This window comes from Vidua macroura, chromosome 1, assembly GCF_024509145.1.
Source record: "Vidua macroura isolate BioBank_ID:100142 chromosome 1, ASM2450914v1, whole genome shotgun sequence".
Lineage (NCBI taxonomy): Eukaryota > Metazoa > Chordata > Aves > Passeriformes > Viduidae > Vidua > Vidua macroura.
Window position 1 is genome coordinate 46,513,639 of NC_071571.1, and position 24,347 is coordinate 46,537,985.

At 39.1% G+C, this 24,347-nt stretch overlaps 1 protein-coding gene across 1 annotated transcript in view; it reads left to right on the forward strand.

Moving 5' to 3' along the window:
- The window catches only part of BMPER (BMP binding endothelial regulator), a 149,565-nt gene that overhangs the window by 74,811 nt on the left and 50,407 nt on the right, over positions 1–24,347 (forward strand). The window contains exons 8-12 of the mRNA XM_053993639.1: positions 3,210–3,319; positions 3,936–4,076; positions 6,303–6,407; positions 11,644–11,689; positions 20,099–20,428. Coding sequence (XP_053849614.1) covers positions 3,210–3,319; positions 3,936–4,076; positions 6,303–6,407; positions 11,644–11,689; positions 20,099–20,428 — 732 coding nt within the window. The remainder of the gene's footprint in view (positions 1–3,209; positions 3,320–3,935; positions 4,077–6,302; positions 6,408–11,643; positions 11,690–20,098; positions 20,429–24,347) is intronic.

Below are 24,347 nucleotides of genomic sequence, written 5' to 3' on the forward strand. Positions count from 1 at the left end.
TAAATTCCAGGAGGTGAAAGAGACTCTATTGCTCAGAGTTTATAATCCACAGATTATGAACAGGTAATCAGGATCAGTGTAGGGTTGTGGTGGGTGGTACTAAGCAAGCAGCTGCAGAAGAGCATTTGAGCATAGACTAGTTGCCTTGCTTAGAAGAACAAATATAGGGATATTTGTTTGCCAGCTTCATTATATATTTTACAAAGGAGGTTGAGTGGGGAGGAAATGCCACTCCTCTTCTTTGAGTTTGCCACAAGAAAAAGGCATCACCATCTCACATTATTACTTGAGAGAGCAATTGCATTCTTAATTTTGTGGAAATGTGGGTCAGAGGAAACTTCTGAACTGACATTGCATTTTTAGAAACTGTTGTCAGAGAGGCCACGGATCCAGGAGTCCATCTCATGATTGCCTTCTCAAGGTGGAATCACACTATCATCCAGGAATATTTTCAATTACATCTTTCCAACACATTTTAAAGGTGTGAATCATAGGCCTCTAAGAATGGCTGGTTCTTCCAGGTCATGCAAGCAAGGCAGTGACAAAATAAGGCACTGCCTTGTTTTGTTCTTTGTCCACAGATTCCACAGGTTAACATTCCAGCTATTTAATAAACAAGGAATGCTTACATCGTACCAAGTAAATTGACTTTAGTTTGGTCTATGGGGTTATAACTAGGTTTGGAAAAATTTCAGAGCTAATTACTCCCAGCTCTTCAATGGAAACTTTTTGTAATTTTGACTATATTTTTACCTGAAATCTCTTAACAGATCTAGGTTAGGGATATAGAGATGTCTGGCCTTGGAGCAAGCAAAGCTATATAGAGTTCTGGTTCTGATAATACTTAACATTTTTGACTGCTTGAAACAAATCTGAATTTATTTATTTGCTAATTGAGAAGTGCTATAGATAAATAAATGTCTGCCTGGAACATTCAACCACAGTACTAGAGAGTAATGCATTCAAGAATGAAATGGAGAGGAGAACAGTTCAAATGCTGAGCTTCTGTTTTGGCTGAGGACATTTTCCTTTCCTTCTGAAAACTCCCCTTGTCCTCTCCTCCCCATGCTTTTCCTGACTGAACTTTCCCCAGGCATTCAAAATGCAGCTTTTTGACTAATTCAAGGGGATCTTTCTACAATTTTTCCCCCCTTAGAATGTAAACAAATTCAGTAATAACAATGAATTTCATTTTATGTGGTTTTTATGCTAAAGCATTTCATATACCTGGGAATAGATTATGTCTACTTACAGGGAAGTGTTAAAAGTTTTGGTGGGGAGGTACAGCCAAGGAATGAGTAACACACTGCATGGCAGTTGGGAAGGAGAAAAGTTTCCAGGGATGCTGAGGCATGTTTTTTAAAGTATCGTGTGGAAGACCTCCCTGCAACTGAACTCCAGATATTCAGAGTACATAGCTTAGAAGAATGCTGTGGACTCTACTGGGACTTGAATTAGTTTAACTAGTCGTTATGAGCCAGCAAAGACAACCATTAAGCCAATATCTTCATCACCACATCTTTTAAAGTGGTGTCTCCTTTGACAGTGGTTTTTAACCAACTACGTTGGCCACCCGGAATTGTGCTGAGCGGTTTGCCAGGCATGGCAATAGGGTGTGGGAGAGAACTGGTCTTTTGTTCACTTGCTGACACAAGCTCTGCAATTGAAGTCTTGGCCCCACAGAGAGCAGCAGAAGTGTTGTTACAGGCAAGACTATGGCATGGCTTTGTCTCTAAGTAGTTCATGGATGTAGAGCAATTTCTTTTGGGGCTACTGAGCATCCTCAACTGATTCCTTATGTCAGTTCTGCAAGAGAAATTAAACCTTTTGAGAAAGACACATGTCCAGTGAAAGGAAGGCTGGCCATGCAAGCCCATATTAATTCCAAGTAGCTAATTTGTATGAGAGTGATGTTTAAATTGTGTCTAACTGAACAAAAGCAACTGTTTAATAACTTTTGTTTAACTTTCACTTTATAAAAACTGAAGGCAAATCCAATGGAGTTTGCTGTATGCTTATCCTTTTGTTCACTTATATCTGAGAGGAAAATGGAACTTTTTTAAGATGCTGTATATTTATCAAGAATTATTGAAAAAGGAAGGAATTACAGTGTGCCAAGCCGTGATGTTTGAAAGCTAAAATATTGGCCTAGTACTTAGTACTTCTAATATGTACTTCTAATAAGTACTTCTTAGTACTTCTAGTATGTAGTTAGAGTAGGCATTCCTTACCTTGGATTTGATGCCTATTAAGTATTAGACCTCAGAAATAATAAGGTAGGAGAGTGACAACTACTCATAAAAGAACATATTAGTTGGCTGCCTCCAAAAGTAAACAGGGCAATTCAAAATTAGAAAGGCAAGTATACTGTTTTTGTGAAGAGCTCATGTGTATGTACTATAATGCTCTCTTTTAAAAATAACTTACTGGGAAAGAAGCTGAGGAATAAGAGAAGCTTACAGGAATGCAAACTGTTCTAACTTGGATCTGAAAGTGCTTGCAGGATTGCACGACTTCAGGAAGGATTTGATTTTGGTGCTGCCTTTCCTGTGTAGTGCCCCAAACTCTTGCCTCACTCCTATTGAACCCAAATAGTTTGCAAATTATGGAAACGAAATATCTTGTGTTGCCTTCATTCTATTCATAAACAATGCAAATTCCTGTATTTCTTGCAGCCTTGTGTGAACACATGGTACAAAAAAACTATCTTAATGAGATGGGACAAGACCTATGATTTTTTTTTTTTTGGATCAGTGTCACTGAATTGATTTAGCTTGGCTGCTATGAACCCCTGAGATAGATATGCTGAATGAAGTTAACACTGCTCTATTTGATAAGTTATTGCTTTAAGTTAAAGACTGTTTAAACTAGTTTAAGTGTACCTACCTTAAGAGTTTGCAGTGCTTAATTTTTGTTCCTTTAGCTGCACTGTGCACTTTATGATGAGAAGAAGAAATAATTTTCCTTTATAAACATGCTATAAATCATTTATATTCCATCCCACGGTAGAATTTGTAGAGATGAATGTGTACTAAAAGAATACTGAACTGTTAAAAGTACGTATTTTTTTCACACTGAAGTGGAAACACATAGCAAATGACATATTGCACATAAATTTGGTCTGGTGACATTAAGCCCTACTATTTTTTTTGACAAAGTGGCATATTTTCAACCACATTTTGTTTCTGTTCCTGTTTATTTATATTCAGGACAGAGGAAAGTGTTTGACCTCCCATTTGGAAGCTGCCTCTTTCACAGCAACGTGTATGATAATGGTTCCTCCTTTATGTATGACAACTGCACAGTATGTACATGTAAGGTAAGTCCATAGTGCTTTGATATTGTGTGCTGATGGTTGTCTGGCTTAGCAATAATTTGTAGGGCTGTGTAATTGTAAGCCTGATACTGTTCTTTGGCATCTTGTGTGGTCTCAAAGAATCTGATCTGAAGAGCACTTGCAGTTGTGCTAGGAAAGTTTAAAATGTTACTGGCTCCCTCAGCTGAGACATGTCTCACCCTGTGTGATGCAAAATAAAGTTACTCAGATCATGTGCTCCTCTTTAAGACTGCATTAGAATGGAAGAGGAGTTTCTAAATGATGAATTACCATGTTTCTGCTGAAAGTCAGTGTTTTTTATTTAGTTCCCTAACATGACTGCAACAACGTACATTTTTTTACCAAGGCAAAAAAATAAAAGTGCCACCAAATCAGTGAGATTTTGCAGGCCAACAGAATTAGAAGCTGGGCTTTAGCTTCACAGACCATGAAGGATTCCCTTTATCTACAAATAATATCTATTTTCTCTGAGCTGGCCTATTCAAAGCAGCTGGCCTGTAGCTTGCGTGGATGCAATGACTGAGCAAGCAGAAATATATAAGACACACAAGAGCAGAAACATCTTGGTGATGATTTTATTTTTCACCCTTGTACCTAGGATTCAACAGTGATATGTAAGAAGAGGTGCTTACTTCCTGGTGAATGCAATAAAAACAAAGACCACTGCTGCAAGGAGTGTGTCTCATACATCTCTCCTGAGGAAGTGAAAGTCTGCAAGTTTGGTAATAAGATCTTCCAGGTAAGTTTTCAGGTGTGGCTCAAGGGTAGGTGCCATTGTAACAGCCAAAATAGCTGTAAATAGAGTTTGCTGTAAATTAGTATTCTGGTTTGTTTTTAGCAGAATTCTCACCATCTTTGCAAAATTTGCCATCTGTTTTTTTTTTTTTTTTTAAGTTTCTGTAAATTCTGCTGATAGTCAAGAGTTAAAGATTAGTTCCTCCTTGAATGTTACATGTGGTCTCCCCCTCTGTATGTAGATGTTCAAGCTGCTGTTTCACGACAATTGATGCATTTTTAGTAAGAGATACTAATGCTCTGCTTTCCCAAACAAACACTACTACTCATGGAGAAGATATTCTGAGTGGTATGTAGGCTTTATTGGCTGAGCCAAAAAGTCTTTTCCATAACTGAGCCTACAGGAGCTTTGTGAAGTTCGTTTTGGCTGAAAGTTACTTGATTTACTACATTTCATGTCTCTGCTAAGGACAGCACCCCTGACATCTTATACTGGGATAGCCATGTAATAACTCTTACCTACTGCACTCTCACCCAATGTATTCAAATCACAAGGGATTCCCTGCAGAACACTTCTGCTGTTCTTGAGACCCCATTTGTTTTTCCAAGTGGTGCAGCTTTTTTTCACACTGTGTCAGAAAAAGATTCTGTCACCTCATGGGCCATCTGTGAATTAAGAGACCCTTGGATCAGATCAAATGTTAAGTCCTGTGTGAATACTTGGTTTGCTCAGCCTGAATTGCTTCCCATTTATTCCATCTTTTGTGTACATAGCAGAAGTGTTTATTCTGGAAATTACATGTGAACCTACTGTACTCTGAGACTATGCTCCATCTGATTGGCACTTTCACACTGGCACCATTGTGCTTCACGAACAAATGCCTACTTCTTAGGCACCCAACTAAAATATTCTGCTTCTTGTGAAGATTTTATTATATTACTAATATTATATGGAGTGTGAAAAAATAACGAGACAGTACATCCATTTCTGGTCTTGTGTGCAAAAAAGTAAATTCAGTGTTGCTCTGTTGAAGTCGATGGTCTAACACAGGTAGAACGGGTACAGCAAATGTGTTTTTGCACTCCTGTGCAAGACCAGCTGTAAGACAAAAATTCAGGGCAGCTGCATGCAGTCATCTGTGATGTATTCTGGTACCTTGGCAGAGGCCTGGTGAGTGGTCATTAGAGACTGAAGAACATCAGAAACACCAGGCAATAGAAACATGCCCTAGAAACAAAAAATAGGAGAGAGACAGCCTTTGATGAAGCAAGCTGAGCTGAATAAGTTAGGCTCCTTGGCATTTCAGATATAGTCTGTTTCTGTTTCTGTTCAAAACATCATGTTGAGGTGGGCACATAATTACTCACAGCTGTCTTGTTGAACTGCCTGTTCCTGTCAGGTCTATCCTCACCCTTCCTTCCCAGCAGCCCTGCAAACAGAAAACATGCACAGTTTGGCTCTAAGCGGACTAGCATTAGACTGTAAGTGGGTGAGACAGAATGTTTTAGGAACCACACTTGGCAGATGCAACACCATGTAAAAAGGAGCCAGAGCAGTTCCACAAGCAATTCATCCCAAGTGGGGGCAAGACCATGAGGCATATTATGCTCTGCACTTTATATTTTCAGAGCTATACATAGGCTGTCTTTCCTGCTCTGCTTTTGAGAGATTCAGCACTGTATCTCTTCTAAATATTTTCAGATGTTTAGCAGATTAAATATCTGTGAAAGTGCTTTAGTAATCTAAATTAGAATTATTTGACCATTCCTGCCCTATGTTGAAATGATGCTACTACATATGGGAATAAATTCACAATCTGCTGACATCTTAATCAAATATTTTCATGTGCAACAACTTAAAGACATCACTCAACCCAGTGAATCAGGTTTTTCTTAAATCAAAATTTATGGCAGGTGTGATCCCAACTCAGACGCTTATTGGAGAGAAAACAATGCAAATAATCAGGACACTGTTGAAAAATGCAAATGTGATTTGGTTAGCTTTGGGAAAATTAATTTCATACCAAAAAGGCCAAAGGGAAGAAAACCTGGCTGAATTTGATTTCTGTCTTGAATCCAACTGGCCAAGGACAGACACCTCAAAATAATTTAGACTAAACAATGACACAATGCCAACAGGGAAATTCATCCTTTCTTGTGCAATGATACATTGCTGAAATAGCTTCTTGTTGCCACCCCAGCTGATACTATATCATGTTCCCTCTTGCAGGACGGAGAGATGTGGTCCTCTGTGAACTGCACCATCTGTGCTTGTGTGAAAGGCAAGACAGAGTGTCGCAAGAAACAGTGCATTCCAGTCAGCAGCTGTCCTCATGTGAGTTTTTTAAAAAAACTGTGCTTTCTTCTCTTTTCTGCTCCAACATTATCTTTTCCAGTGTTTCTTGGAAGTGTGTGCATGGCAGTGGGGTGTGCTGTTTGGAAATAAGGGCTCATCTGGAATGTTGATTTAGGTTGGAATTCCCCAAATGTGCTACTGTTATCCTGAATATGGTTTTCCTGCCTCTGTCCTTACTCTGAAGTCTCTGTGCTCCTCCTCTCCTTCTCCTTTAACTTTCTCTGTCCCAAGTATCTGCATTGGAACAGTTATTTTTTGACTTTTATTTAATAATTTTATAGAGTGGTGAGATGACTGTGTTAATATTTCAGTAGTGTGTATATTGTTAAGGCAAGCCACAGGAGGTTGTTTTACTTGCATTTCTCAGTGCATATGAGGCTTAATACTTGGTTGAAAATGTAAATTAGACAAATCAAAGAAAATTAGTTCAACCAAACCATGCTGGTTTCACTAAGGTTGTGGCCTGGGTATTTTTTATTTGAAAGTCTGAAGTAAACCCAAAGAATGCTATAACTGTAACTTAATGGCATAAAAAACTAGCTTTACTTGAAACCCTGAGCTAAAATCAACCTTTGTTTCTTGCATTTCTGACACTGACAAATTATTTTGGTCTTACGGCTCAAGCTTTCACAAGATGGAGCTCTAAATAGCACCTCATGTAGGGGCAGATCTTTGAGCAAAACTGCAGAAGAGAGAGCCAAGTTGTTAGCATTACATCTTCTCAGTGTTTCCGTCTTGATCCTGGAAGCCAGTGGGGAAAATGTGAATCACAGACACCTAAATATAAAATTTTAAAATTAAAACCTCTTAGTTTGTAAAATTTTATATATGTAAACTTTTGACAGAAGCGGTGGTATAATAAAGAGCATGCACCTTGGCACTTCCCATTCTGGTGTGACAGTGGGCTTCAAGATCTCAGAAGAGGGAACGTCCTTTTCCTATCACTCTGGCACTCACTGCAGAGGGCAGTTCTCCTCCTAATGGGTCTCAAATAAGATGCTGCATATACATCAGGAAGTGTGAACAAACAGAGGTGTTCTTCTGGGAATGTTATATGGCTCATGGCAGTCAGGTTTGCTACCTTCATGCCATTCACAGTATAAACAGGAAGTGAGAGCTTGGGTTCTTCAGGTCTCACACACACTGCATCGCATTTATATTTTCCTTGTGCTGATGCATTTTAAATGTTTAAGGTTCTTCTGAGATCAAGTAGCAAATATGACATAATAGCAATCTTTAGTGAAGTACATCACTTCAGCTGTATCCATATATAAATTTGAGCACTGAGATGATCAGTTGAAGTGGCTTCTAAAGTGAAAATAGTGGTGTGTAAAAATTCACCACTGACAGTGCTGCAGGGTATAAGTGAGACTGACAAACTCATTCAGTGATGCTAGAGAACCTGCTCCAAGGCTAGTGTGAAGTCCTAAACTGCCCTTGACCTCTGAAGTGAGTCCACAAACAAGGTCTGGTTCCTTAGGGCTGGAAAGACCAGTTTTGTTACCCTGCAGCACCATTCCCCCAGTATATAACCAGTCAGCCAGGTCCCCACATTAAAATGCAAGCTGCAAGCAAACCCACCCTCCTGCACAGGTACACACTGCATTTCTGCCCTTCCAAGCTAAATTGGAAGGAGAAGTATGAGAAAGAATGTGAATTCTAGAGTAAGATTTATTTTCCTATCCCAAGTGGGTACCAAGTAGTTTTAAAGCAAATAATGTATGCTAATTGATTTAAATCTTTTACTTTTCATCTCTGCTCCACTATCTTTGATGAGACTTTATGTCATAAATCTATAAATATCACTTAAACACACCACATTTTTCAAGGTAAAGATATATTAGTGGTTCTGATACTGACATTCTGAATATCGTGCATAGAGTTATGCTACTGTCTTCGCAAACTGTAGATGTGTCCATTCCTTTTTTCTCTTCACAATATTTTTGACAGTAAGCAGTCTCCACTGACTGTTGAAGGCTGTTGTGGAATAAAATATGGTTTAATGTCCCTTAGGTTTCAGGCAACATAAAGTTATCTCATTAAATGTGTATTATTATACAGACAACTGAGTGTGAAAGGATTGAAGATTCACAAAGAGTTTAGAATATTATTCTTTGACTTAAACACTTTATGCAGTTTTAATACTCTTTGCATGATATTGTGGGTGGGGTTTTTGGTTATGGAATTTTGTTTTATTTATCATAATAAATTTCAGTCAATTATTTCTTGAAAGCATGGGTTTCAAAGTGGTAATTCTGCAGAAATTTCCAATACTGCACAATCATTTGTATTATTCAAACTATTTGGTGCAGACGGACATATTTTTTAAGATTGCTTCGGCCATTTCTTTAGTTTTCTTGATAGTGCTAGACAAAACATTCTGTTTCTTTTGCTCTTTTCTTTTTGGAGCATTTAATCCTATATCAGCAATTGAAGGAAATGTCTTTTTTAGATTCTTTTCATCTGCTGTGAAAGCAATATATTTTTCAAATTTAGTCCCTCCTGTCACATTTATTGTAAGATTGGTCTTCCTTGGCTTTCTAGTGAGCCTTGTGGCTTGTGGTTTCTTTTTGTTACTTTCTGACCACTGACTCCACACAGATATTTCCTATCTCAAGTTACCTGGAGTGCCAGCCTGCAAGGTGCGGTGCATACTGGCCCCCATTCAGCAAAGCTATTAAGCATGTGGCCAGTTCTGCTGAAGTTAGTAGGCCCTCCATGCGTGCTGAAACTTAAACACATGCTTAAATACTTTATAAAAAGGGAACAATCTCAACATTTGGCAAGACTGAGTTTCAGAAATCCTTTAGACTTCTTACTGAATTCGCTATTTACTTGCCCTAGCTCTGCTCTGTTTGTTTCTTGCCTTGTGCCATCTCCTTTCTGATTACCCATCCTTATAATTTGTCACCTTGCCCCCGCTCCTCATGCCTTTGCATTACTCACTAACATCTTAGTCTGTGGTAATTATCATGTCATCAGTGGTCAGGAACATGTCTCTTTTTGTAGTGCTAGAGGAGAGCTTGGTGAATTTTACAGCATATAACCTTTTCTGAGCTCCAAGGCTGTGCAAAAGTTAATAGAATTAAATTCATGGCAGGTGAAGACATTTGCAGGGTTCGAGTCTGTGGGTAAATTTTGAACCCATGAACTTCAAGTGAGCTGAAAATTTATTCAGAACACGTTCTTCCATCTCTAGAACAGACTGCATATAATGTTATACACATCTGTTATTATTGCAAACAAAAAGTTGCTGTTTTTACTCTAGTGCCAAATGAGGCACAAAAAAACAACAGCTGTTGCTATTGCACAACCCAACAACCCCCTTTCCCCCAGCAATTAGTCTTGCCTTAAAAAAAAATAGAAAATGAAAACCTCAGACACAAAATTGAAAACCCCATAAAAAGGAAGAAAAATCCCTGAAAATAAATAGACTCAAATGTGGTCTGCTTATAAATATTCATAGGGAAAAATGGGATCACATCACTTAGCCCACTCCTAAGGGAACCCTCAATGCTAACGAACTCTTGCAGCACATGTTAGCAATAATGGGTTTCCTTATTCTACAAGACAAAAACAGGATCTCGGGCCAACATGGTGGCTCAAGTAACCAGCCTCAGCAGGCTGCCTTGGAGATTTCAATTTCACTTGAATTCTTGCCACTTCCAGCTCGGCTGATGATTTCAACTCTTGTTGAAACAGAGAGGTAAGGCTGTGTAGTGTAGTGTGTGGCATTCAGCTGCATGTCTCCATTCCTACAAATATGTGTTGCTATTTATATATGGTTTTTCTGTGTGGTTTTAAGGGTTCCACCTTTAAGGGTGCTTGGTGGGTCTCCCTGTTGCAGCCTGGTCCTCAGCTATTCTCTTTGCCCAGGGACCTGGGAGTCACACAAACATTTAAGTGCTGCTCACTCTGCCAGTGCAAGTCTGATCCAGCCTTTTTCTTAAGTCCAGATGTGTCTCAAGTCTGTTCACATGAAGTTGCATATTCAAAGCTTGCACTGAACTGGGCCCTGTGGATGATGTGCCCATGTGCATTCATGACCAAGGATTCATTCATGCCATGTGTGTACATCAAGCAAGAGCAGGATGGAACATGCTCCACTCCAGTTTGCTAGAAGATACTTGGAGTTCATGCCTCCCCATGCACATTGTCAAAGCTTGGCAACACTGTAGGCAGAAAACAAGGCAGACAGCAACAGGGCTGCCTGTGCCCACTTCCCCACTCTTTGCAGAGACCTATCACCAGTTTTTTGTCTATTTTCACAATTTTCTATACTGTTTAGTGGGCAGGACAGCACAGCTCTATTTGGTCACTTCTGCTGCCCCCACCTTGCTCACCTACTTGGTGGGAATAGGAGCAGTGGTCACACAGAGGGGACTTCCTCTATGTTCAGCTGCTGTTGGAACAAAGGGTCAGAGCTGGGGAACAGCACAGCTCCATATACCTCTTCATTCCCTGTGTGGGAATATGGGTGAGCTCCAATATCTCTGTACATTCTGTTATAACCAACACCAATTTTTGCTTGGAAAAACACATTGTTCAGTCTGAATTTTTTCAGGCTTCTCTGCTCGCTTGCTGATTGACTTTAGGTAATTTATGTAAAATCAGATAAAACATCTTTTAAACTGATGAAGACTGAAAAAGAGCATGAATGTACATACACAGAGGCATGCCTCCTCCGCCTAGTCAGCCATGTATAAGGCACAAACAGAAATAGAATTGAGCAAGTTCCTCCCTGCCTCCCTCCCTCCCTGCCTCCCTGCCTTCCTGCCTGCCTTCTTCCTGCCTGCCTTCCTTCCTGCCTGCCTTCCTGCCTTCCTTCCTTCCTACCTGCCTGCCTTCCTTCCAGCCTCCCTCCCTCCCCTGCCAGCCATGAAGCAGGGAATAGGTATATGTTTTGGGAAGGTAGCGATCTTCGTACCCCAGTGACTGCTTTAGCTATCTGTGCAAGTCCAAAATTCTCTCACACACTCTAAAGAGAAAAGTGGTAACAGAGAACCCTTTTATTATTTCATTTTTTATAAGACCGCCAGGAAGCTCGTTGAGTAGCTCTGTCTGTTTTTAGCACCTGATGTTTGAAGTTGCAATCAGGGCACTGAGTTCAAACACAATTGGAATTATTTTCAAAGGCTTATCCAGTCTTACAACATGACACAGTCACTGCTCCAAGAACTCTCTCATTAAAACAGCCTGTCTTTCTCCCAATTAGGGTAAAATCCTGAACAGAAAAGGATGCTGTCCGATATGCACTGAAAGTAAGTCCTTTCTTCACATTCTTTAAATTCTTTTTTATTCTTTCTGAGAAAATAAATATATAGAAGTATGCTTGCTTTTCTGCCTTCTTTTCAGAGGCAGCTAAAGGGCAAATGATTATTTTAAGCAATGGATTTTGCCTCCTATAAATCTGTAATTTTAAAATAAAATGCCTGGGTATTTTGTTTTAATTTTATTTTCCAAAATTATGCTATTTTTGTCAAACCTGAGGTGGTGCATTTTGAAAGATATAGTTGGTCTGTGAAATTTGTAGGTAATAAAACAGGAAAATAACTTTTAGGACTTGGGTACATTTTACACCTGTATCTAACAGTCCAGCTATGTGCATATATAATCACACCTTTGCAGATGATTTGTGAGAGTTAAAAAAAGGTGTGCAGAAATCTGAGGCACAGTCTGGGGCAGCAGTGGAAAGTAGAATAGAAAACTATTCTTCTTTGTTTATGATGTTTAGTTCAACTGTTACATTCTTATCCCTTTACTCCTATCTTCAGGAATGATCATTAAATTGCAATATCACCGTCCTAGTCAGCAAAGGACTTACACAAATAGTTATCTTTAAGCTTGTTCTATTTAACTCAACAGGGAGAGCTGAAGTTAACAAGATACCATTACGTATTTCCTTCAGTACATATTTAATTATTTTACCAAATAGGCACAGACTGCTACAATGGGGTTTTATGACCTATAGGAAGACTTTTGAAAGGAGAAAATGTTCCTCTTCTTTTGTCTAAAATCAAATGGTTTTGCTGTCCGACTCAATTCTGGGTTCTCTTTGAGTTGCACAAATCCTGTATGCTAAATATCTGGTTTTTCACTCTGTGGCTCAATTATTTTGAAATGTGTATCTTGATAAAATACATCTAGCTTGTAAGTCTTCATTATCAAAATGAGAGCAAATACAAGGGACAGCACACTCAGAAGCACTTGAAATAGTACTGAGCAGAGGAAGAAATAAAAGAGGATTCAACTGACTAGCAGTTGGTTTCATGTTAGCTCAGTTTCAAAGGAGAAGAAATTTGCATAGACCTTTGCTCAGATATGACATACCATTAACATCATGAATTTATCAATCTCTATCTCACCTCTTTTTCTTTGTTTCAGTCTCATTTAACCTTTCTCATGTGTTCTTCCTATGTTCTTCTGTAACATAAGAGGGGAGGAAAAGAGTGGGGCCAGTCATTCTATCAAAGCACAGCTCTACTATAAGAGGTTCAAAAGAATACAGTACAGTGACTCCTTCAGAAATGCTGTCAGAGAGTGATGACTTGTGATAATTGTTTCTTGGGAGAAGGAGGCAAAAAAAATTGGAGTTCTTCAAAGTTAAAATAACTTACCTAGGAGCCAGGTTACCTAAAATCTCAAAACTTCTTGGTGATATAAGAAGGGAATTCTCATGACTACAGACATGTGAAATTAAGGTCAGATCATTATTGCTTGTCCTCCTGCCATGCAGATCTGTGAAGAGCCTGGCTCCATCTTCCCAGTGACCTCTTTCTATGTATTAGGTCTCCCAAAAGGATAAACACCTTGTTCCCTTATGGTAAGGGGTCAAGGGTGTTAAGGGTCCTATCTGCATTGCACTGTCTGTGCTTGAGCCTAAGAGGCTCGTTGTCCTGTCTCGCTGTCCCTTGCTCCACCATTGCACATGAAACAGAGGGGTCTTTTCTTTACAGTTATCTCACTATGGAGCCATTCAGTACCTGGAAAAGAGCTGATTTCCAAACTTTCATGATTAACAAGGCAATCTTGGCTTTTACAGAAAATGTGAGCAAGGAACATAAATACCCAGTGTCATACAGCAGTGGTGGCTGCCAGTAACTGTTTTAACACTGGTATTTTAACATTTGCCATTTGCAAAGAATTAATTCCACCTTTGCAGCAGAAGTGCTGTACATCTCATCACGACTATCATCTGACAGTAATTGGAAACTTTGCTAATTCAGCCAGTTTCTGATAAGATGTACATACAGCCCCTTCCCTCACCGACTCACTTGTGTTGATCCTGATCCTGTCTTCATATACTAAACATCAAACATTTCTGGTGCTCCAGAAGATATTAATTTTCCAACGTAAAAACAACACAGGGAGGTACAAGAACATACTGTACATGGGAGACCTTTGAGTACAGTTTAAATGCAGCCAATTTCTATGAAGTGGGTCAAAACCAGTCATGTTGTGAAAGGATACACTTCAAACTGAAAAAAAAAAAATAATCAAAGGATAATTTTCAAAGCAGTTTGTTGCAAAGAGAAAAAGTATCTCGTCTCCTAAAGGGCTGGAGAGTCTCTTTTGTCTACTGTTGCTGAAGTTAACTATAGTTAGTTTTGGCATGTTGCTTTTTAAGCTCCATGGCTGGCGTACAGTTATCACTAATTAAACACAGTGGTCATACCAGTGGAAAATTCAACAGTTTAGTTTATGCTGCTGTAAAAAATGTAATGAAATGTACTCTTTTGGGCTTGATTTAGAAAAATCACCACTGACGTCAATTCCATAAATTAGTAATCCTATGTTAGACCAAGGTAATTTTCATATTAAAAATAAGAAAAAACTAAACCTGAGTTCAAATAACATTAACAGACTGCTCTCAACTTCAGACATAGATAGGAACTTCCAGTGGAAGTAAAATCTTTGTTCTTGACAAAGAAGAATTCATAGGCCTTGCTGAAATTACAGTACACAGGATGAAATCTTGTTACTAACATCATGTAGATGTACTTTAATCATTATTAATAGTCCTAGCACAATCTTACACCGGTCGTTGTGAGATTTTGTGGATGAGGTTTTTTCAAAGTGGACTGCAGTCATCTAGGTTTACATGTGCAGTACACATGATTAATCTTGCAGTAAAGGCTGCTTTTGGGACAGAAAATTTCGTTCATCACAAATCATTCCACAGCTTGTTTAATTGACAGAATGATCAATAGAGCTAAACCAAATTCAAGGGCATTTGGACCTACCTTAGGAGTAAGAGGTTGGTACTTTCACTTGGTCCTGCATTCTTTTTATGTGTTTTTATAGAATTACTGAAAAAAGTGTGGACTTTCAAAGAATAGAAAAGAACGTGAAACAAAGTGAAGTCATGCATTGTGGATACCTGTAAGAGCAGGAAGTGGGTCTAAAGGACCACATAGGCTCCTGTTTTTTCTGTTATTTCCTTTCCATAAAGAAATGCAACAACAAAAAGACTGCAATTGTTTATTCATACTGGAATACTGTTCATGATTTACCTCCCATTTCAGCTGTGATGTTCTACTGTATAAATATGTATTTGGACAAATTGGAATAGCTATTTTATTTATGAAATAGACCATAAAGACTCCAGTGGAGTTTTTGACACCACACCTTGTAATGTGTATTATATCAAGCTGCACTATGCAGCAGTTATGAGGAAAGTCCTCTATGGCTATGCATTTTTTACAGAAAACCTAATGAAATTCTATTATGTGTGTTCTGTAGCTAGTTTTTAGAAGTTAATAATGTGTTCTGTTTGATTTAGGGCTTAATTCAGCATATGGGCTAATTACATTCAAAGTTTCATTTTATTTTTAAAAAGCTGAGATATTTTTGAATTATAGATCTGCAACCAGAACACCCTTTGCTGGTAAACTTGTGTTTTTTCCTCCTTCTCCTTACTTAGAAAGTGTCCAAACTGATTTTAGTTATAATTTAAAGTATATTTTTCTTGGCCACTCTTTACCTACAAGCCCAGCAAAGTGTGACCAGACATCTGGACATCTTGGACTTCAATTGACTGCTCTGATCTCCTGAAAAAACAAAACAAGCTATTCCATGAGCACCAGAGCTAACAGAGCCTGATTTCCTATGGATTTGTGTCCCATTTCCTTTATATCCCAACAAATAATAAACCCAGCTAGAGACAATATATCCTGTGGCTGGTCTGGAGCTACAAGTGTGCTAATTGCCCAGCCAATGTGCTTGTGCACTCGGCTGGTCAGGATGTGTGTGCTGACTGTCTGTCTGGCCTCCACCATGCAGTATATATATTTTGCCTTTCTGAAAAGGCTAAATACTGTCTGGGGGAATGGAGGCACTGGGTGGAAGGCAGAAAGGTTCTTTTTGGCAACCACTTAGTTTAATAAGTGATTCTTACCTGTACTCAGCATACTACTTACTAGAAATGAGTGGTCTTTCAGACTTTTATCCCTCCACATTGGCCAAATAGGTTGTGATTTTTTTTTTCTTTATGAGAGTATGTTGAAACTTAGGAAATGCTAATGTGCTCTTTTCCATGCTGTTGCTTTTTTAGCTTCCTTTTTTGTACAGCTACATATGTTTTCAAAAACACTGCCTTTTCTAATGAAAGTCACTATTTCATTTGAATTGGGAGCATGATTTGAAAATTCAAGGAAATAATGCCAACAGTTCTATAGTATCCACTTTTAGCACCTAAATACTATTATTAATTGGCAAGTGAGCTGTAGAGCCTTAGGTGGGAGCTGAGCAAACTGCATTAATTGCACAAGTAGTTTAATATTTTAGTCAAACGTGAAAGTGTGAAGTCCGTATTTAGTTGCTTAAAAAACAAATGTGAAAACTGCCAAGCTCCCAAAAGTTTTTATGAATGCCAGAAGGTCTGAATATTGATTTGGGAGCAACACACAGAATTTCCAAAAGAGATTTTGGAAATCCTGTGTGTTGCTCCCAAATCAATATTTAGTGGTGTTTGCATCCAGCTCTCAATAATGTTTAATCAGAGTTGAGTGCCTGAGGTGTTTTGAAAATCACAGCCTCCTAAGCATAGCTCTGGGGCCCTCTTTTGAAAAATCTGTGGTTTTCAAGGATAGAGAGTAAATGGGTAAATTTGCATTCATGTGCATGTCTAGATGAGCAAAAGAAGAGACCAAAGATCATGAATGCCACATTCAAAATGAGGAAGATGCAATGATTCTTCATTTCCTTTGCCCAAGGATGTTGTAGACGCTAAAAACATTTTTGGACTGGAAAAATTCACGGAAAATATTTCTATCAAAGGTTACTAAATTAATAGAAACCATGTCTAGCTCAGAAAGTCCCTAATTTGAAAGTAGTTGGAGGTTAGGGGAGTCTCAGGGGGAAATATTGTATAGAATAGCCCTTTTCTAGCTCTACCTTAGACAGCTGACACACGGAGTGTTGGCAATAAGCTGGGAACAATTTATGGTAGGGGAAAAAAGGGAAAGATCTACACCTATGACCCTATGCCTTGCTATCATAAGCTAGCAAAATTCATACTCCAGGGTTGCGGAACATAACTTGGGTGATGCAGCAGCACCTCTTCATCTGTTATGTCCCAACAGAGAAGAAAGTCACACACAATCATATCTAGAGATCAGTGCTTCCAATAGATTTCAAAAATTGCCAAGTAAAAAGACTGGTTTGTTTCAAAAGGGAAAAAGAAAAGAAAAGAAAAGAAAAAATAAGAAAAAGAAGAAAATAAAAAGAAGAAAAAGAAGAAGAAAATTGAAAAAGAAAAAGGGAAAAGAAAAAGAAAAGAAAAGAAAAGAAAAGAAAAGAAAAGAAAAGAAAAGAAAAGAAAAGAAAAGAAAAGAAAAGAAAAGAAAAGAAAAGAAAAGAAAAGAAAAGAAAAGAAAAAGAAGCAAAACATAAAATATGATGTGATTGAAACTCTCCCTAAAGGAAATAAACAGCAACTCAAAAGCTAAAAATGGCAGGAATTCTTTTCATGTTGATGGTCTTGTTACGCCTGATATTTAAGGTTTATTTCTAGGCCAACCAGTTTTTCTTACTGGCAGTGCCTGAGTTATCACACACACTTTTGCAGGGTATGGATTTATTTTTAAACCCCACAATTTTAGCAAACCTTTCAAGAATGTTTTACACAGTGATATCAGAGAATCAATTATTCAGACTGTTTTTAGGTGGATTTTCCCTCCTCCATTTCCTTGGTTATTAAAGAAAACAGCAAAATTTGGATCAGACCTTCAGCTATCCAGTCCAAAATACATTTTTAACTGCACGGCATCAAGTTGACATATGACGTGACATGATGTAACATAACATAAAACAACATTACTCTGCATAGCACATTAGAAATTAAAAATAAATATTTCCTTTGGATCTCATTGGTACTATCAATTTTACTTGCACATCTCTAAATTATGTTTGTTCCTCTCATGTCTTGCCTCTTAGTCACTTACTTAGGTGAAGAACCAGCCTCCTCCTCCCAGTAGGTTGGTTAAAAACATATACAACATGTCCACATTCTTGGCATTTAGAAACACCGAGAAAAATCAGATCTTTCCTCTAGAATCTTCACTGATGTTTGACTGATGTTTTTTCATAAAAGTTCTTGTTAAAGTTGTCATTAAATTTAAGAAAAAATTAAAGCTGGAATAGTTGAAGTACCATCTGAGCTGATAATAACATGTATCTTAATATTCATCATGCAGATACTTAGATGTATACATAAGGAAATCAGAAACATGTTAGTACAATTTAGTAACGGGTAAAGTCAGATGGTCTCCATACAAAATCTATAGATTATTTTTCCTATTGGTAAAAATTATATTAATTAAAAGCCATATAGTTTCTGTCAATTTATGGAAAATCAATTAATCTTTTAATGAACTTTGGAAAGCAGTTATTGACATCCTCATTGGTATCAGAGAGGAAAAGAAAACTCACAGAAGTGCACATTTTTAAAAGCACTCTTTTTCCTAAATGTCTTGGTTTCAGGGTCTGCTTAAAGTCTGTCAGGCCTGTTTTCTGGAGATGTTGATCAAATATGGATCATTTTGATTTTTTATGGAGTTGTCAATATGATGTCCTTGAGAAATTGAAACTTTTGGTCCCTAGTTGCCAGACACAGTAAAGAGGAGTTATAATGATGCCAAGATGAGTTACTGGCATTGCTAAAGAAGCATACATGTGGCCAGTTAGGGATAAAGTAAAAATCACCTAGGTACCAGCTCTGTGATGGCTCTGCACCATGCAGTGAGGGGAAAGTGAGATTAGGCTTTAGGAAGACATTTGTTGTAGTAGGGACCGACCAAAACTGCAACAGGTTGCCAGAAGTGGCAATGGAGTTGATGATGCTACTGCTCATTATGGGCAGGTTAGATAAACCTCTGTCAGGAATAATATAGGTGTAGGTGATTCTTCATTGCAGCTGGCAAAAAAAAAAAAAAGGTAATGTCTCCTGGGGTTTCCTTCAGCTCCGTTTTCCGTGTCTCCATGTAGATTTCCTTGGCTGCTCTTTACAGCCAGAAAAACACCAGAAAGTTTACAGTTCCTTTAGCATAGCACTCTGCCTAGGCTGAAAAAACTCTGTTGGGAAAGGTGTACTGTGTAGTTAGAACTGTATTGCACTCCATGGGAGGAATTCCCTTCCCCTTCTCCAATAACATTCATTCTCCTTCTTTTTTGTAGATTTGAATTTGTTTTTTTTTAAGCTGGTTTTTCAAGCAAACCATTGTTAGCTAAACAGATGTCATCTTTCAAAAGCAGCCTTAGCCCATGGGTATACAGCTGGCAATAGCATTGTTCATTTCTCTGCCTTGAGACTCCTTCTTCCAGGAATACCAGCAATGTGGTTAGAACCTATTGTTACACCAGAAGGCTGCAAGGCAAATATATTTTCTGCTATCTTTGGTTGTGAGGCAATTCAATCAGTTGCTGGGTAGCTGCAGGGTAACTCAGCATCATTGCTATGAATATAGAAATGCTCTGTCTTTGGGCTGTGAGTTCTCTGACCAGTGTATGGCTTCAAACATCCATAAGAGATTTTCATCCATTTGTACTGATGCAAATAATTGGTAGAGACACCATGCTCTTTGGCAGTCATTGCATGCATCATGTTAGTCATGTACTACTGACTTTTAGTTGATAGTGTGATATCAATAAGTACTACATGTCAGTTGTGTGTAAACAACATATACAATAGCTTGTAAGACTGAGAAAAGATGCTAGTTCTACAGGTATTTTGGGGAAAAAAACATGCAACCACACCTGGTTTATAAATGTATAATATTTATAAGTGTATATATGTAAAATATGAACTGACCCAGCTCCTGCTAAAGTGATCTGATGGTTTTATAATTTCAGGGAGTCACTGAAATTTGAAAAAGTTCACAGGCATTGTAATAACTTAAACTGTATGTTATGTTTAAGGGCCAAAGCTACAGGTTAGCCTTCCTATGCTGCCCCAGGGATGAACTGGCCTTTGGTTACCAGCCACTTTGGGAAAGACTTCGAAAGCAATGAAGCTTTTGTTTTTCAAAGATATATTTCATCCCTGTGGGCACCAGTCAAAATCTACGCTGTAGAGCAGATAGATTAGGTGAGACCAGCATCTCTAAGTTCTGATCAACTTTTTTTTTCCAACTTTGATTGATATGGCACTTTTGTTTCTCACTCACCTGCAGAGCCTGGAGTTTGCACTGTATTTGGAGATCCTCACTACAACACTTTTGATGGACGGACATTTAACTTTCAGGGAACATGTCAGTACGTTTTGACAAAAGACTGCTCCTCCTCTGCCTCACCCTTTCAGGTGCTGGTAAAAAACGATGCCCGTCGGACCCGTTCTTTCTCCTGGACAAAGTCAGTGGACCTTGTGTTGGGCAGAAGCACAATCAGCCTCCAGCAGCACCTCACAGTGAAGTGGAATGGGACCCGAATTTCGCTACCTTGCGAGACACCACAATTTCAGATCGATTTGGATGGTTATTTGCTGAAAGTGACAACCAAAGCAGGTAAGACAAGTATGTGTGTGTCTGTGTTTGTGTGTGTGTCTTCCTTCTGAAGAACTTCTTAAGTTCAGCATGAACAGTAGTCAGTGAAAAAACATGATAGCATAATATCGTGATAACTTTTTAGAGATCAGAGAAACCCACAGCGCTTTCAAAATTCCCGTAGCCCACCAACAGACAGAAATCCCAGCTATGAGTTTGAAGCCTGCAGAATATTTCTAAGCTGTGTTTCATTCCGCAGCTGACAGTTAGCTGCCCAAATAGACAAATGTGCCATGACTTTCACTTCCAGTAACTTAAAAGTGACTTATGGAGAGTATGGTGGGTTGCCCCTGGTTGTACATCAACCAAACATGTCCACCAAAGCCACTGTATCACTTCCCTCCTCAGCTGGACAGAAAAGAGAAGATATAGTGGAAGATTCGTGGTTCAAGATAAGGACTGGTAGATATCACTCAGCAATTACCATTGTGGGAAAAAAATAGACTCAATTTGGGGAAATTAGTTTAATTTATTGCCAATAATATTAGGGTAGGATAATGAGAAATGAAGTAAAATCTTTAAAAAGCCTCCACACTCCAAATCTTCTTCTTCTCAAGCTTGACTTTACTCCTGATTCCCTCTACCTCCTCCTGCCCTGAATTGTGTAGGGGGATTGGGAATGGGATTTGCAGTCAGTCCATCACATATTGTATCTACCAGTTCTTCCTCCTCAGGGGAGGATTCCTCACACTCATTCCTTCTTCCAGCATGGGGTCCCCTCCACAGGAGACAGTTCTCTGCAAAGTTCTCCAATGTGAGTCCCTCCCATGGGCTGCATTTCTTCACAAACTTCAAATATGCAGGTCCCTTCCACAGGGTGCAGCCCTCCAGGAACAGGCTCCAACGTGGATTCCCCATGAGGTCACTAGTCCTGCTAACAAATATGCTCTAGGGTGGGCTCCTCTCTTCATGGCTTCCCACAGGGTCACAGTCTCCTGGCATCCATCTGCTCCAGTGTGGGGTTATCCAGGGGCTGCAGTTCGATGTCTACTCCAGCATTGACCTCCGTGGGCTGCAGGAGGGCAGTCTTGTCTCACCATGGTCTGTACCCTGGGCTGCAGGGGAATATCTGCTTCAGTACCTTCTCTCCCTCCTTCTCTGCTGACTGCAGAATTATTTATCTTACACCCTCCCTCCTCTTTCTGACTGCAGTTGCACAGGGCTTTTTTCCCCCTTCTTAAATATGTTATGCCAGAGGTGCTACCACTGTTGCCATGGCCGAGCCTATCTTGGAGCCAGCTGGAACTGGTCCATCTTGGAGCCAGCTGCAATTGGCTCCATCGGAAATGGGGGAAATTTCTGGCAGCTTCTCACAGAAGCCACCCCTGTAGCTCTCTCCTTCCAAAATCTTGCCATACAAACTCAATACTCAGTATCGTTTGACACTTACAGATAAGAACAGAGAAGATATCAGCTCTTAAACATAAAATTCATGTTTTTCAAAGTTGCAGCAACATATCTTGCAGTTAAGGTGATCAACTATATATTCATAGTTATATTCCAGATGGCTGGAATGAGTTTAAGTTGTAAAATTATAGAAATATTTCACTGGGGCTATCCAGCAAAATGGAGGCACTGGTTTGAAAAGCAAGGCCTAAGATGTTCAGTGCCATCTTATTCGGCTTGCTTTGTGCCAAAGTAAGAAGTTGTCTGCAAGGAGCAAACACCACAAGCAAGAGGAAATGAGAAACTTTATAGCATTTTTTCACTGGGGAAAAAAATTGGAGAAATTTCTGTTTCAGAAGGATTTTAAAAAAATATATGCTTTCCCAGTGTAGGATGAAAAAAGAGAGAGAGGAAATAATGCAAAATAAGCAAAACTGCTGCACTAGAAGTAAAATTCCTACCTTATTTCTAGAAACAGGGAAGGGAAATAACATTCTCTCACGTCTTTTGAGTCTTAGAAAATACATTAATTGTCAAAATGCTAAACCAGAGGACTTACTTTTGTTTTGATAAACTGTTCTGAAACGATAGTATCTTTGCGTAGGTAAATACTGAGGGGAAGTTTAAAACTTTCTCATTAGCATGTGTTAGGTACTACTGTAGTCCTGAGAGATTTCTCTTACACAGTGAAGTACTGTTTCAGTGAGAATACTGTTTACTGTTAATTCTATTAAATGCCATGTGAAAGCAGTGAAACCAGTCTTAGGGAGTGATACCATCACAGGCGTGACACATAGTCATACTCATTATCTAGCATAATTTTCTTTCAGGGGACACTAGCACCCACTGTTGAGCTGAGAATTTAGACACCTGTTCATATTGCCTCTGGAAAAGTGAGTCTGCATAATGTGGATCCCGGCTCTGGGCTCATTCCTCAAAGTGGCAATGCAGATTTTTGTGGCTGTCTGTAAAATGCACACAAGTTGACCATTATTCACAGCTTCTAATTGGAAGCATCTTGAGGGTTTTTCTTTGCAGCCAGCTGAACACCATGAATTCAGGCGATGTGGATTTCATTAGCCAACCACAGGCCAAGGAAAGGTTTTCAACTGAAGATGAATGACAGCTAATCCTGCTGCTATTCCATTTGTTTCTGGTGCAAGCCTACTAAATGACTACACATATCCTTGTCCATGTGTTGGCAGAGGAAGTGCAAACATGGCATATGACAACATACCAAACAGTGTGTAATCACTGCAAATTATAGCCTAAATAATTCCTCCCCTTAATGGAGCAGGTTCAGGTTTCTCTTGCTGAATACAGCATGATGGGCCAAGTCCTACTTTCTTCAGCACATAAGGCCTGAGAAGTAGCAGAATGACCTGGCTCCATTTTGCTGGGAGAGGACAAGCAGCAGAGAGGCTGTAAAGAGGAAGAATGTGCTGAGTGGAACTGGTTTAAAGGCAAATATTTTGTTCCACAGGAAGTTCTGAGTGCTGGGGGAAAAAAATTGGAGAAATTTCTGTTTCAGAAGGAAACATGGATTAAAAAAAAATATGCATTCTCAGTGTAGGGTGAAAAAAGAGAGGGAGGAAATAATGAAAAATAAGCAAAACTGCTGCACTAGAAGTAAAATTCAAAGTAAAATTGAGCTGGGAAATGCAGGGTCTGGTGCTTACAGCTCAGCCAGCATTCCCACGGATTTCGATTTTCTTTTTGCAGAGCTGGGAATTTAACCTTAGATAAAACAGAGAAGTCCAAAGCTTCAGGAAGTCTTGTGGTCTCTGGCTACAGGGCAATGTGCATGTCAGGGCAGTCCTGAAGTTTCATACTCTGATCATTCAGGCTTCCAGGCAGCCCACCAGGCGAGCTGGCAGGAAACCAGTTTGGAGCCTTGCCGGTGCTGTGTTGGAAGTTCATTGAATACAATATGTCTCCCTGAAGCATTTCAGTTCTGATGAATTGGCATTTTCCAGTGAAAACCTGTTTTGTTGCTGAATTCCTCACCAGCTGTAGCCTTGGATGGCATGCAGCAGCAGTCCTTGCACTCTGCACTGGGACCTATGGGTGTGCTTGGGATGTGTTGAGTCCTTATCCAAATTTGTGTGTTAGAAAGACAAAGGACTATTTGGTAAATAACATGGGGCTGGTGCTACTTATCTATTCCCCTATTGCACAATCATTTTGTTGTTGTTGTTTCTGTGCTATCTTTTGTACAAAGCCACTTTGCTGCACTTTTTCTGTACTACTTTGGCATTAAATCTTTAGGGAAGAGTTGTTTGTCAGTTCCTGAGGATGCCTATAAATCTCAAGGATGCCATGAAAAATCATGCAGAACAATTGATGAGAGGTCCTATAATGGGGAACTCAGTGTGTGATATACATAAATCCAGAAGGAATTTTTTTAAATGGAGTAGAGCACACAATGTGCCAAGTTAAGAAATCAAGTAACAAGTTGGTTAAGCATCCTTCAAAAAGAGGGAGTAATTGGAAA